This window comes from Oryctolagus cuniculus, chromosome 16 (assembly GCF_051225735.1).
Source record: "Oryctolagus cuniculus isolate XC-2025 breed Fujian yellow rabbit chromosome 16, ASM5122573v1, whole genome shotgun sequence".
Lineage (NCBI taxonomy): Eukaryota > Metazoa > Chordata > Mammalia > Lagomorpha > Leporidae > Oryctolagus > Oryctolagus cuniculus.
This window is the reverse complement of record NC_142882.1, coordinates 46,454,332-46,469,017: the sequence shown is the minus strand read 5'-3', so window position 1 is coordinate 46,469,017 and position 14,686 is coordinate 46,454,332. Positions and strand designations below refer to the sequence as shown.

The window sequence follows — 14,686 nt, the reverse complement described above, 5'->3', positions numbered from 1 at the left end:
CAACGGGGCCACCAACCCGGCCGCCATCGGGCTAAGGATCACACCCGGCAACCTGTGGCGCGCCCCAGGGCGAGGAGCTCACCGAGGCCTAGCAAGGTACAAAGGGGTAAGTTTCCACCCGCCCGCGTCCGGAAAGGGACAGGGACTCAGCGGCCAGCAGTTTCTCGGGAGGTGGGCACAGCCGAGCCGCTCCACGGGCCTCCCGCGCCCTTCCGGCACCTCGGTGCCGGGGAGAGAGGAACTCGGCCACCCGGTCCCCGGGACGCACGGGGCCCTCCCCGGGCTCAGCCGGCTGCGGGGCGACCCCAGCGCGGAGACTCCGCTCCCAGCCGCCGCCCCAAACCGGCCCGAGCGCCCGGCCCCCCAGCACCCAGGAAGCCGCCTCAGCGCCAGCCTCCAGCGTTCACCGCGCGCCGGCGCCATGGAGACGGTCACGAGACGCCGGCGGCTCCGGCGCCCGCCAATGAGAGCGCACGTCGCGGGGAGACGCGGACGTCGCTCTTCCAAGATGGCCGCGCGTCCGCCGCGAGCAGTCGGGCCCGGGGGAAGCCAGCGAAGCCGAGTAAAGCCGCCGCCCGGGAGAGGACTGGAAGAGCAGTTGCCGCCCTTGGCGGCGGCCCGGGCAGTTTTCGCTGCTGCTACGGCTGTTGCCATGCGGCGAGGCTAGGGAGGACCTCACTTCCCCGGGGTGTAATAATGTTAACAGAGGTAAGCGGCGACGGCGGCGGCGGCCAGTGTTTACCTGTGACAAGGGGAAGGAAGGGGCAGGCGCCGGCCCGTCCGAGGACACTGTCTCTGCGGCTCGGCCGCGGGCACGCGGGGCTCGACGAGCAGCGGGGGACCCTGCAAGTGCCCCCGGCACGGGAGCTGTGCTGAGTCAACAGCGAACCACCAACCCCCCCGGCCGCCCTGTGCCTCGCCTGTGGCCGTCACCCCCGGCGCCGCCGCCTCACGCACGGCTCCTTCTTCCGGGGTGTCCCCTTACACCCTGCGGGTGGCGGCGGCGGCGGCGGCCTCCCCTACGGCTCGCTCGAGGGCTGCAGGGCCCTTCGCCTCCGAGCTCGGCCAGCAGCCTCCCGGCTTGGGTTGGCTCGGCCAGTCGGCTTCCCCACCGCCGTCCACCGGACCCCCTTCCCCCCCATCCCGCACCCGCACACCCCGTAACACCGTGGCTAGCGCCGTCGCCCTCTCCCCCACGTCCCGGCACCTCTCGTTTAAAGCCGTAGCCGTCCCGAAGTTCAGCTTTAGCATCTGGCTTCGCCCGTGGGCCCCTGGCCCGCCCTGTGTGGAGCATTTGCTCCCACGCCTGGATCTGGGATGGAAGTAGGGCAATTGGTGGCCGAGCCACAGTCAGTTTCTCCTCTCCTGGTGCCTGATGTCCATCGCCCAAGGCAGGACTTTTTGACGGAAGTCAGGAGTTCGCTTGCAAGTACTGCAGAGGGGAAGAGCTCAACTCGGTGCCACCGTGCCCCTGGGTCAGGTGAACCCGGTTGTGTGTAGTGTGCTCTGTGTGCAGGGGTCAGGCGACCTGGCAAGCAAGGCTTGTGGATTGGGTCGAAACGCCTGCCCCGACTGGACCCTGAGGATGGGTGCCAAGCATCTGTGTGGAAGCAGGTTGAATCGCAGCGGGCCACGCAGGAAAGACGAACATTTGCGGATGAGCGGTTTTCGGTGTGTGACAAGTGGTGCCCCGTGCTTACCCTGGCCTGGGCGCGTCTGGTGCAAGCCGCCTGGTTGGTGGCACCTTCTGAACACCGCTGCCTTATGCCAGCTTCAAGTTCCCTTTACGTTTGCAGAGTCCGCACAAGTGGCATTGCCGTGGTTAATGTCCTTGCTCGGAGTTGATGGCTCTATGGTTTTCTACGGTGTTAGATGAAAAAGAACAAGACGGAAGTAGCAGGAGTTCCACTTTGACCTTATATGCCATGTTTTCCTTGAGGACTGTTGGCCTTACAGTAAGTGTCCGGTGCTGTCTGGGATGTGTAGAGTTTTATGAGGTGATCTTTTGGTTAAACTGCACCTAGGTTTGCATGAGTTCAGGAGTTTTAATGTCTGCATGAGAAGGTAGTGCCCGGATTTGGGAAGATGGAACTTTCTCAGGGAACTGTTTTGTACACGGAGTGAGTGACAGCAGTGTGCGCTGCAGGGCTTGGTGTGTATACAGGGGCAGAGCCGGAGTTCCTCTCAGGAGCCCAGGCTCTGAGCCACCACTGTGCTTTGCCTGTTAAAGGAAGGCCCAGGAAGTTAGTCTTGGATCTTATCTATGGTTTTTAGTAGTCATTTTATAGTTAAGCAATCCGAAGTCCAGACTTGTCCAAGGTCAAACAATTAGTAGTGAGGACGTTGAAACTGGACTCTCAGCAGCTTTCAGCTCTCTTGATAGATTTCAAAAACATGCTACTTGCTTGTCTGAATTTTGTCAGTAAGCTGAAAAAATCGTTTCTTGAGACTTTCTGCTTACCCTGGCATTTTTCCTTTAAACAAGTATTGATTTACATAGTCCTATTTTTGAAATATTTCAGACATTAAATTTCACTAACTGTTAGTTGCTAAAGAGTTAGTATTGGTGCCCAACGTATTTTTACTGCTGTTAGTGCTGACTTAGATCAGCAGTGGGTTTTGGAGGGGGTTCGTTCATGTTGGATCCTAATGTCCACGATGATGAGCTGTACTAGGAAGGAGTCTCCTGTCCTTACATTAATCTTGTTCAGCAAGCATTTGCTGTGCTCAGAAAGTGGTGAGTTGCACTTTGTGCTTGGGTTCTTTCTCCACATTGGGAAGCTCGATGCCATTCCTGCAGGTGGCTGAGAAAACATGTTGAGAAAGTTAAAATAGTTTGCTTGAGATCATACAACAAGTGGTGGAGCCAGGACTCACACCTGGGTCCTCATATTCCAAGTTACGCGCTATTTTGTGGCTCAGTTTGGAATGCATCCTTATTTTTATTTTTGATAGCTGATAGCACCCCTAAACCATTTTTAGTTTTTAGGTTTCTTTTCTTTTTTTTTTTTTGGTCAAGGTGGGGATACTAAGTGCATAGGTAAATAATGATAACAGCAGCAATAAACATGAAACTTTTCAGTTTTCATTTGGCTAAAATGTACCTTTAATTGAAACCTTTACTGAAATGAGAAGCAACACATTTTTCATTAAAGGCTATTTTAAGTTAAGCTAAAAGGGAAAATTACTCAGTTGAGCAAACCAATGTGTAAATTCAACTTTGAGACCTGTGAAATGTGATAGATTAGTGTGAATTCAGAGTACAGGCCTGGGTATATACTTCTCAATTTGTGTTATTTTTACTTAAATATAGTTGAATTATTTAGAAGACTTGCTACTCATGTTTATATGCTTGTGGGTTTTGTTTTTTTGCATTTTTATACAGGGATGAGTTATTTTTAATATCCTGTTAAATTTTAACTGTCTTTGCCCATTAGGATTTACTACTCTTATTATTTTTACAATGTTTGGCAAAAAAAGTTGGCATAGTATACTTGGAAATTATTTAAATACTCACCCACTCACCCTCCATCCCCTCTTTTTTCTTTTCGCTGACAGTAAACTTTAAAAATTTTAAGTTTTATTTGAAAGGCAGAGAGACACACAGTGAGAGATCACCTCTCTACCGGTTCAATCCTCAAATGCCCACATTAGTAAGGGCTAGGCCAGGCAGAAGCCAGGATCCTGGAACTCAATCCAGGTCTCTTATGTTGGGTGGCAGTAACTCAAGTATTTGAGCCATCACCTGCTGTCTCTTGCGGTGTGTGTTTGCAAGTGGACCAAGGAGTGGAGTCAGGGCTGGAACCCAAACACTCCAGAAAGGGATTAAGTATCCCAAGAGGCCTCTTAGCCGCTATGTCAAATGCCTGCCACCAACAGTGTGCTTTATATGTCAAAATTAAGAGGATGGGATGTTTGTTTACTTGATTATTTGTTTCAAGTCATCTGAATTTTCACAGCACTAGAATCTAATGAAATATTTATCAATGAATTTTCATTAAATACTCCTTAAATCTTCCTTGACATTTCAACAGCTTTTAGGATTATGATTCTGAGTATTTATTTTCCCAGACAACTAAAGGTATAGAAGATGTAGGAAAATGTACTGAATTGGTTCCAATGCTGCGGTATATACACCGGAGAGTTTTTTTTTAATTAAGAATCACGCACAGAGAGAGAAGGAGAAACAGAGATGTTCATCTGCTGCTTTATTCCTCAAATGGCCACAATGCCAAGGGCTGGGCCAGGAACTTCATCTGGATCTCCCATGTGGGTGCAGGGATCCAAGCACTTGGGCTGTATTCTGCTACTTTCTCAGGCCATTAGCAGCAGGGAGCTGGGTCAGAAGTGGAGTAGCTGGAACTGGAACCAGCACCCTTATTGGGGTGCTGGCACTGCAGACAGGGGCTTAACCTGATGCTCACAGTGCTGGCCCCTGGAGATTGTTTTTGCATAAAAACAATTAATTAGCCTCTTCTCCTGTGTTTTTAAAATTAGTGAATAGAAGTTGCAGTTATTTAAAGTTGTTTGTAAATGTGGGGCATTAAATAAATGTTAAATAGTTGAGTGTATTTGTGCTAAGTTACTTGCATCTCTGCTTACTGATTTTAGTTGTTAAAACTGGTTGTTGATTCTGGAGTTAACAGATGGGAAAAGGCATAAACTGCAGCATTTTTAGAAACTCCAGGTTAATAGTTGTTAAAAAAGTCAAGGGTTTTGTGGCTCAAATAATTTTGGAGAATGTTTGTGTAAAAAAAATGAAATGGGCGTCTTCTCTGGAGAATTCGAAGCTTTTGATAGGTGATATAATAGAATTTGCAGCGTGTTGCAACATTGTTTAACCATGGACACTTCCAGAACTTCTTGTACAAGAGTACTTCAGAAGTTCATGAAAGTGGAATTAAAAGATGAATTTATTTTGTTGCGGAACATTTTTGAGATCTTAGCATAGTTTTTTCAGAATGCACATTTTCCGTGAACTTTTCTGAGGCATCCTCACCCCGTTTCCTTAGGGAAATCCTGAGGTGTAGTCTAGCCGTGCCTTGGGAAGGGGCTCAGTGGGAAGCAGGCTTGTGCCTAAGTGCCTAGTACAATATTATGGTTGATTTTGTTGCTTCATTTTGGAGGAAATACTCTTTAGGTGGATTAATCCTTAAACTATAGGAGCTATTTTGTCTTACTATTTCTTTTTTGTTTTAAAGATTTTATTTATTTATTTATTTATTTGAGAGGTAGAGTTACAGACAGTGAGAGGGAGAGATAAAGATCTTACTTCCGCTGGTTCAGTCCCCAAATGGCCGCAATGGCCAGAGCTGTGCCGATCCAAAGCCAGGAGCCAGGTGGTTCTTCCCGGTCTCTCATGTGAGTGCAGGGGCCCAAGGGCTTCGGCTACCTTCCACTGCTTTCGCAGGAGCATTAGCAGGGAGCTGGATTGCAAGTGGAGCAGTTGGTACTCGAACCAGTGCCCATATAGGGTGCTGGCTCTTCAGGCCAGGCTTTAACCTGCGGGCCACAGTGGCTGCTGCTCTGTTATTATGGTGCTGTGGCATAGCAGGTAAAACTGCCACCTGCAGTTCAGCATCCATACATATGGGTGCTGGTTCAAGTCCCAGCTGCTTCACTTCTAATCCAGCTCTCTGCTTTGGCCTGAGAGAGCAGTAGAAAATAGCCCAAGTCCTTGGGCCCCTGCACCTGCGTGGGAATCCTGGAAGAAGCTCCTGGCACCATACTGTGTTAATTTGTGTTCCCACCAACAATATACAAAGAATGCCCTTTGCTTGACATCCTTGCCAGTGTTTTTATCTTTCTTCTTGTTTGTTTAAAGATTTATTTATTTATTTGAAAGGCAGAGTTACAGGAAGAGGGGGGATGGGGGAAGTAAGGGGGGGAAGTGAGAAAGAGATTTTCCATCTTCCGATTCACTCTCCAAAAGGCCGCAACAGCTGGGCCAAAGCCAGGAGCCAGGAACTCCACCTGGACTCCTATGTGGGTGGCAGGGGCCTAAGCACTTGGACCATCATCTGCCTTTCCAGGTGCATTAACAGGAAGCTGAATTGGAAGTGGAGCAGCTGGGACTCTAACTGGAACTGTGATGTGGCATATTGGCATTGCAGGCAACAACTTAACTTGCTGTGCCACAACATGGGCCTTTAACTTTCATCTTATTGATAATAGCTGTACTAACTGATATGTGGTGATATCTCATTATGGTTTTAATTTGCATTTATCTAATAGTGATGCTGAGCAGTTTTTGTTGTACCTGTTGGCAAAATGCGTATTTTCTTTTTAGAAATGTTTTTTCAGGTCCTTTGCCCATTTTTAAAATGGGTTGTTTTCTTGTGATTGAATTGTTTGAATTCCTCATATTCTTTGGCGGCTATACCCTTGATGGGATGTATGGCTTGCAAATATATATTTTCAAAGAGTTATTTATTTATTTGAAAAGCAGAGTTACAGAGAGGCAGAGAGAAAGAGAGAGTTAGTCCATCCGGTGGTTCACTCCCCAGATGGCTGCAATGGCTGGAGCTGCACTGATTCGAAGCCAGGAGCTTCTTTGGGTCTCACATATGGGTGCAGGGGCCTACAGACTTGGGCCATCTTCTACTGCTTTCCCAGGCCATAGTGGAGATTGAAAGTGGAGCAGGCGGGACTCAAACCAGCGCCAATATGGGATGCTGACACTGCAGGAGGCAGCTTTACCACAGTGTTGGCCTGCAAATAATTTTTGCCACTGTGTGAGTTTTCACTTTTTTTTTTTTTAATTTGACAGGTAGTTATAGATAGTGAGTGAGTGAGAGACAGAGAGAAAGGTCTTCCTTCTGTTGGTTCATTCCCCAAATGGCCGCTATGGCCGGCGCTGCGCCGATCCAAAGCCAGGAGCCAGGTGCTTCCTCCTGGTCTCCCATGCGGATGCAGGGGTCCAAGCACTTGGGCCATCCTCCACTGCCCTCCCTGGCCACAGCAGAGAGCTGGACTGGAAGAGGAGCAACCAGGACTAAAACCCAGTGCCCATATGTGATGCTGGCGCTGCAGGTGGAGGATTAACCAAGTGCGCCAAGGTGCTGGCCTCTGTTGTCACTTTTTAAAATTTATTTTTAATTGAGAAAATTTGAGTATTTTCAAGAATTTTAAAGGATCTTTGTAGTTACAGGACCATTATATTATTCCTATTGATTCTAAGTTTTCAGTGAGCTTATTAATGACTTACAGTTATTAAATAATTATTTTCTCTTTGTTTTGTTGATCCAGCACACATAGACCTGTTAGCATTTAAGATCAGCGTCTAGCTCATGTCACCATATGGAGATGGTAAAATTACAAACGGAAGCCAATATGTGTGATATTTTAGTTAAGCCCCACGGCTGTGTTTCAGATATATATGTCTGTCATTGGATATTTTGAAGTATTAAGAGTTAGATTTAGGGGTCAGTGCCGTGGCACAGTGGGTTAAAGCCCTGGCCTGAAAGTGCCGGCATTGCATATGAGCGCCGATTCTAGTTCCGGCTGCTCCTCTTCCGATCCAGCTCTCTGCTATGTCCTGGAAAGCAGGAGAAGACAGGCCAAGTCCTTGGGCCCCTGCACCCATGTGGGAGACCCAGAAGGGGCTCCTGGCTCCTGGCTCCGGATCGGTGCATCTCTGGTCATTGTGACCATCTGGGGAGTGAACCAGTGGATGGAAGATCTCTGTCTCTGTCTCTACCTCTCTGTAACTCTGTCTTTTAAATAAATAAAAATAAATCTTTCCCAAAAAAAGAGTTAACTTTAGATTCCTGTAAGCGTCCTTGGGAGTCTTAAACTGGGAGATAAAGTATACAAGATTCCCTAGTGTTCCAACTTTGTTCCAAAGTTTGTTGACCTACTTTCCATTACATTTATAAAAGTCCGTTTCTTCCCTAGTCCATTTTACCTTATGATTAGAAGTATTGCAACATTAATTGCTACAAATGTATAAAAATTACTTTTATTTGAGGAAATCGGGGATTAAATTTGGGAGGAGGAGTAATCACTACTAGCTTGTCTATGGACCTTTTATGGATTGTAACGGGTTCTGTGTTTAATCATATTGCTAGAGGGACTCAGTGTTAGGATTTGTGTCATTTCATTTTACTGGAATAAAGAGACTATTAAAGGGAGAAGAAAAAAGGCATTTGAGAGGGTGATTATAATAGATTGCGTTAGGTGGTATCAGCTGAGCTGGGTCAACTGAGTGACAATGAAAAAGGAAGGGAGCCTGAGTTTCTGGAAGGGTAAGAATATAGGGCCTGTCATGAGAGAGGGTTTTTGGTGTTGGCCCCTGAAGAGCCACCCACGTGATGGCCAATCTTAAGTGACTTTATAGCTGTCTTGGAGTAAAGCTGTCAGATTACGGCTTTTGAAATTTTGCTTTGAAATTTAGTGGTTTCACAGACCAGCAAATGCTTCCTTAGTTGATAGTAATCTAGAATTAATTTTATTTGAATCAGATCTCATTTTGGATAATACAGTGCTTTAAGTGTTTGGAAGTACAGGGAACTTGAATTAAAGCAAGTGGATGGGGCAGGTGCAGTGGTGCAGTGAGTTTAGCCTCTGCCTCTAACACCAGCATCCCATGAGTTCTGGTTGAGTCCCCACTTCCCTGCTATTGTATCTGGAAAAGCAGTGGAAGATGGCCCAAGTTCTTGGGCCTCAGGCACCCATGTGGGAGGACTAGATGGAGTTTCCAACTCCTGACTTGACCTGGCCCTGCCCTGGGACATTGTGGCCATTTGGGGAGTGAACCAGTGGATTGAAGATGTCTCCTTCTGTTTTTTTTTCTCTCTTTCAAATAAATAAATAAATCTTGAAAAAAAAAAAGGCAAGTGGACAGCTTAATTTAGATTGTTTTAACATTTTAAAAAGGGCAGAAATGGAATGAGTAAATGGACTGGAGTGATGGTGATGCATTCTGTGTCTACCAACAGATTATACCTTTTACAGTAGCGAGGGGCCCTACAGATCAAACTGTATGTTACATATTGTAAGCGCTGAGTCCTGACCTTACCACTATTTATGTTGGCATTTTGGGGAAGTTATAACTTTTGTAAGCACTCATTTCCTTCTGTGTGAAGTTGGAGTGATAGTACCTTCCTGAGTGCTCTCCTGTTGTTAGGAAGATGTCATCATACGGGTATTTAGTAGTTGACATATCAGATATTTTCCTTTATATATCAAGTTTTGGGCTTGATGGGGGAGAGTGGGAACGGATAAGAGTTAAACTGGCCAGGATACCCTCTGGAGGAAGGCAGGGAAGAGACTAAACAAAGTTGAAAGAAAAATAAACAAACAAGAGCATGTCTAGCAAAGTAGTAAATGAGAGTAGTTCCTTGTGTGATAGGTAAACTGATTACAAATAATTTTTTAAAGTTTGAAAAGGGTGACTGTATTTGAGGGTAAGCAATTATTTGTGTGTACATGGTCTGAAATATTTATGGGGAAATAAATCTTTTATGTTTTATCAAACCTGGTAAATTTTTTTTTTAATTTCAACAAATAGCTTTTAAAAATTTTACGTGTGTTTGAAAGACATACACACAGAGAGAGATAGAGATTTTCTTCTGCTGGTTGATTCCACAAATGCCTCCAATTGGGCCAGGCTGAGCCAGAAGCCTGGAACTTGGTCCTTGTCTCCCATGTGGGTGGAAGGGGCCCAAATAGTAGAGCCATCTCCCAGGGTGCACATTAGCAAGGAGCTGGAATTGGGAGCTGCAGATTGCAAGCCAGGTGCTTTGATAAGGGATGTGGATGACCCACTTCACCAAATGCCTGCCCCCACACACCTGATAAATTCTTAAAGGGAAAAGCAACTGTTTAGGATGGTATTTTTCAGGCTTTGGTTGTAAGTTGTGCAGGACATTGGTTTTTGGTGGATTAGTTTGTTTATCACATGTGAGTATGCCTCCTGGTGCTAGGCACAGGATAAAATAGGTTCTGGAACTCAAGTGGTAAGTCAGAGCGGAACATGCTCTCAGAAATCTCACTCCCAGGGTTAAATTCAGCTCTGAGGCTACTTCGGCCATGAAAGCTGCAGCCTTGAGGTCTTTGTTAGAATGAAACAAGTAATATGATTAAAGGATGAAAAATTAAGAGGAGGAAAGTATGACTCGGATTAGCTTTACAGCTCCAGATAAAGCTGCTTACTGTAGTTTGGATGAGATGGCAACTCTGAATTGAGCTGCTTGCAGTTAGAGTCAGTGTATACTACTTGCATTTGCTTCAAGATATTTAACAGTAGGAAATGAAAGGGAAAAACAAGAAGAGAAAAAGCTGAATTATCTGTTTTCAGTTTATTTGTAAAGTGGGGGGTGAGGGTAGGTAGGGGGAGAGATAGAGGAAAAAAAAAAGAGATCTTCCATCCACTGGGTTGCTCCCCAAATGCCTGCAACAGCCATGGCTGGATCAGGCCAAAGCCAGTGACCTGGATTTTGGTCTGGATCTCCCAGGTGAGTGGCAGGAACCCCAGTACTTGTGCCATCACAGGTGTGGCCCCCTGGGTGCACATTAGTAGGAAGCTGGACTTGGAAGTCAGGGCTGGAGTCCAGGTACTCTGTTAGGAGATGCCACTCCCAAATGGCATCTTAACTATTTGGCCAAATGCCTGCCCCTGTTCTTTTTTTTTTTTTTTTTTTTTTTTTTTTTTGTGAAAAGACTTAGTAAGTCTCTTTAGAATTGTGTATCAAATTTTAGTAAAAGACACTGGTAAATTCCATTATCTTGGTAAAGTAATATTTGATCTCTGGGTTCCCCCTTCCAACATGTTAACAGCTGTATTTGTTTATTTGCTTATTGTATGATTTTTCTACTGTTCCTAGAGCCTAGAACAGAGCTTGATACTTAGGCCTAACTAGATACCTGTTGAATATTCCCTCAAAACTTAAAAATGAAAAATTACCAAGACCAAGTTATCTCTAATAAACTCTCATCTAATTACTTTTTTTTTTTTAAAGATTTATTTTATTTATTTGAAAGAGTTATAGAGGTAGAACCAGAGAGAGAAAAAGGTCTTCAATCCGCTGGTTCACTTCCCAAATGACCACAAATGGCCAGAGCTGAGATCTGAAGCCAGGAGACTTCTTCTGGGTCTCCCACATGCAGGGGCCCAGGGACTTGAGCCGCCTTCTACCACTTCCCCAGGCCTTAGAAGAGAGCTGGATTGGAATTTGAGTAGCCGGGTCTCGAACCGGTGTGCATATGGGATGCCGGCACTGCAGGCCAGGGCTTTAACCTGTTGTGCCACAGCACTGGCCCTACTAATTACTTTTAAAGGATTGGTTGCTATCTGTGGCCAATAAATATTTTATGTAGTAAATAAAATTGTGGTTGAATATTATGTTTGGGATCAGTTCAACCAAGAAAATCAAACAGGTGTCTTTTAATTAGGAATTAGAATTCTGTCATAATTTTCTCTGTAGGGAAAACATGATTAGGTTGTTATTTTGATATAATCAATTATACATACAAGATTTTTTTCCTCTCTTACTACTTGAAATTATCATTTCATGAGCACCACTTAAAATTTTATCCTTGAATCAAATTCACTTAAAGCTTTGTTTATAATAGTACAATAATGCTGATTTTCATGGTACTTTGCTGAGTGTTTTAGATTTTATGACTTTTAATGGTGCCTTGAAAGTTTACAAGTATGAATAAAAATTTGCTCATGGATTTTAAAGTTGGAATTTTTAGGTGTACATTTCCAAGGAGGGCAGCTGCTGTCGCAGCTCTTGGCTTAAAATGCCTCTCATTGTCATGGTTGGGGACAGAATGCTATTAGATCATTTTCCTTTCTGTAATTTCATTTTATGTTCAGCAGTAATATATACCAGGGAAGCCCAATAAAATAATTCTTCTCTGTTCAGCTGTTAAAATTAAACTAGTATAGTGGTGTAATGTAATATACACTTGAAGTCAGTATGAGAGGCTCATTGGAGTCAGCTGGGGTAATTCACTATTGTTGACTTATTGCACTGTTTTCTCCAGTTTCTATGGGGCCTTGCCTTCTGCCATCAGTGAAGACCCTAAAGTGAATTCTGCTTTGCTCTTTACCTCAGATCTGCATTGTTGTAGAGTCCTTGGATGTTACTGTATTTAAGTCCAAACAGGTTTTGCTCCCAAAACTCCCAGCTATTTTTAGCCTGGCTGTGATTTGGCCCAGGAGGGAGTATATAATCTTTGTCCCGTGACTTCTTATGACTCCAGGTGAGAGTGGAGTGAGGACATATGTATGTAAAGCAGGACCTTTGTGTTCACCATCAGCTGAGGCTTGGAAGTTATAAAATTGATTGAAGTTGTACAGTTTTAGTAGAATAGCTAAATCTGAAATAAGATTTCATCTCATTTTCAGTTATTTCGTAAATTTTAGGAAATAATAGTTTGACTTGAAGATAATATATGTTACTGAAAGTTTCTGGTCCAAGCATAATATTGTATTTTGCCGTTTGTACTTGATTTCTTTTCCTGAGTCTGAGATTGACTTTATTTCTTAGTGTTTTTCTCAACTGAGAAATACTGTTAGGTTTCAGGTATCATGAATAAAATCAGCTGCATCTTTTACGTACATAAAATCTTTCACATGTGAGTGATTATGATCTGATCTTTTCTGAACACAGTTGTAAGTGGTCAGCACCTGTTCCAGGAGTCTTGCTTAGGTAGAAGTCAGGAGCATAAAGGAAATGAACCAGAGGGACTTTGGAGAAAACTTGAAGAGTGGAACTCAACAAAGGACAGAAGAAGCAATGGACATCAAGTACTTCACAAATAGTGGGTGTTGGTTACTTGAGGGTTTTAGAAAAGCCAAATAGGCATGGTGATATTTTATGACAATTAAAAATGTATTTTATGTACCAGAAGAGTCTAGAAGTTAATATCTGGTATATTCAGTCACAGATTAGGCACCAATGCAACATTTGTGTGACTGTGGAAATAGACTGTCTTGGTACTGGGACTGAGTGTTAATCGCTGTTAGGTACACTTTGTAATCACAAAGTGAATATTCCTGATTTCTGAAGAAGACTGGTGACTGGTGTCAGATTATTTGGATCTGAATCTAAGTTTTGTCACTTCTCAGCATTTTAGTGTTGGAAAGGTTACTAATCTCTCTGAGCCTCAGTTATAAATTAATGGTACTTACCTTGCAGTGCTTTTGTGGCTATCATGTAAGGGAGGTAACATATGGTAGATACTGTGCAGTGATTCATACAGTAGCACTCAGTAAATACTTTGTGTTATTATTATTTTCTCTCATACAAATAGCAAGTGGCTTGTGTTCCAGATTTAGAATTTAATATTGGAAGTTGCTTTCTGTGTTCTTCGTTTCTTTGAAGAAGTTTTAAACTGTCAAAGTGGTCGTCTTTGACCCAGATAACCTAATTATTTCTTTGCTTCCTATGTCAGTTTTTACTGAGTTTCTGATTTATTTATTACATTTCCAAAGTGAGTAATAAGAGGTAGGTCAAGATTGAGTTTCAAGAGGAAATCAGGGCCAGTGCTATAGCTTAGTGGGTAAAGCCGCTGCCTGTGGTGCCGGCATTCCATATGGGCGTTGGTTTGAGACCTGGCTGTTCCACTTCCAATCCAGCTCTCTGCTATGGCCTGGGAAAGCAGTGGAAGATGACCCAAGTCTTTGGGCTCCTGCACCCGTGTGGGAGACTCAGAAGAAGCTTCTAGCTCTTGGCTTCAGGTGGGTACAGCTCCAGCCGTTGCGGCCAATTGCGGGGTGAACTAGTGGTTGGAAGACCTCTCTCTCTTTCTTTGCCTCTCTTCTATCTGTGTAACTCTGACTTTCAAATAAATATTTTTTTAAAAAATCAAGAAGGATGATACCTGTATAATATGAATTGATCATAATAAGAATTTTTAGCTGACCAGTTGTTTCTCTGACCACTAAAACTTTTATTGTAAGTGAAATGAAAGGAAAAATTATGGTACACTCCTATATTGTGCTTTAAAAATGCTGTTGCAGTTTTCTGAATTAAGATCTATAGTTTTGTCAATTTAATAAACTTTTACGTGAAGTAGCTTTAAATTTATTTAAAGGTTTCCGAAAAACCAAATAGGCTTGAGAATGTTTATGGTTTATTAAAATTCTGTTGAATCGTTTGCCTAAAAGAGGACAGAAAGGTGAGGAATGTAAAAGCACCCTCCCCATTTCCACCTCGGGTATAATTGGCTTGGTAGGTATTAGTAGTACTGTGCAGTAGGTTAACAAAAGAACTCAGGGCTGAGTTATTACATGGTTGTATTGCTGGAAATCTAAATTATGGGTATTAAGCATGTAAATGATTTCAGTCCCTTTACACAACAGCTGCTTATCTGGATTCCTGTAATAATACAGTCGACTGCTATAGTCAAGGAGTGGGGTGTTCCTCATATCTTACCATTTTACTTGTTGGAGGTTATGCCATCAGAATTCTTTGTGGGCAAGTCTGTCTCACCATTTTATTTTTGTTTCTTTTTTAAAAGATTTATTTACTTCTGTTTGCTCGTTCATTCCCCAAATGGCCACAACAGCTGGGACTGGGTCTGTCCAGAGCCAGAAGCTTCATCTAGGTCTCCCATGTGTGTGGCAAGGGTCCAAAGACCTGGGCCACCTGGCACTGCTTTCCCGGACACATTAGCAGGGAGCCACGGGATGCTGGTGTCACAGGTCGTGGCTTTAGCCACCACGCCACAA

General features: G+C 44.1%; 1 protein-coding gene across 49 annotated transcripts in view; it reads left to right on the top strand.

The window, feature by feature from the left end:
* The first annotated feature begins 452 nt into the window (after positions 1-452).
* Positions 453-14,686, top strand: part of SNX13 (sorting nexin 13) — a 139,387-nt gene continuing 125,153 nt past the window's right edge. For 8 of the 49 annotated variants that reach the window (XM_089315195.1, XM_089315191.1, XM_089315198.1 and 5 more), the window contains exon 1: positions 491-708. Coding sequence is in view for 9 of the 49 variants with exons in the window: in XM_089315183.1 (XP_089171309.1) it covers positions 697-708 (12 nt within the window). In the remaining 40 variants the exon portion in view is untranslated. Of the gene's footprint in view, positions 709-1,796; positions 1,956-14,686 lie in introns of all 49 variants that reach the window. The other 41 variants (XM_051853221.3, XM_070059605.2, XM_089315184.1 and 38 more) reach the window with 19 other exon arrangements.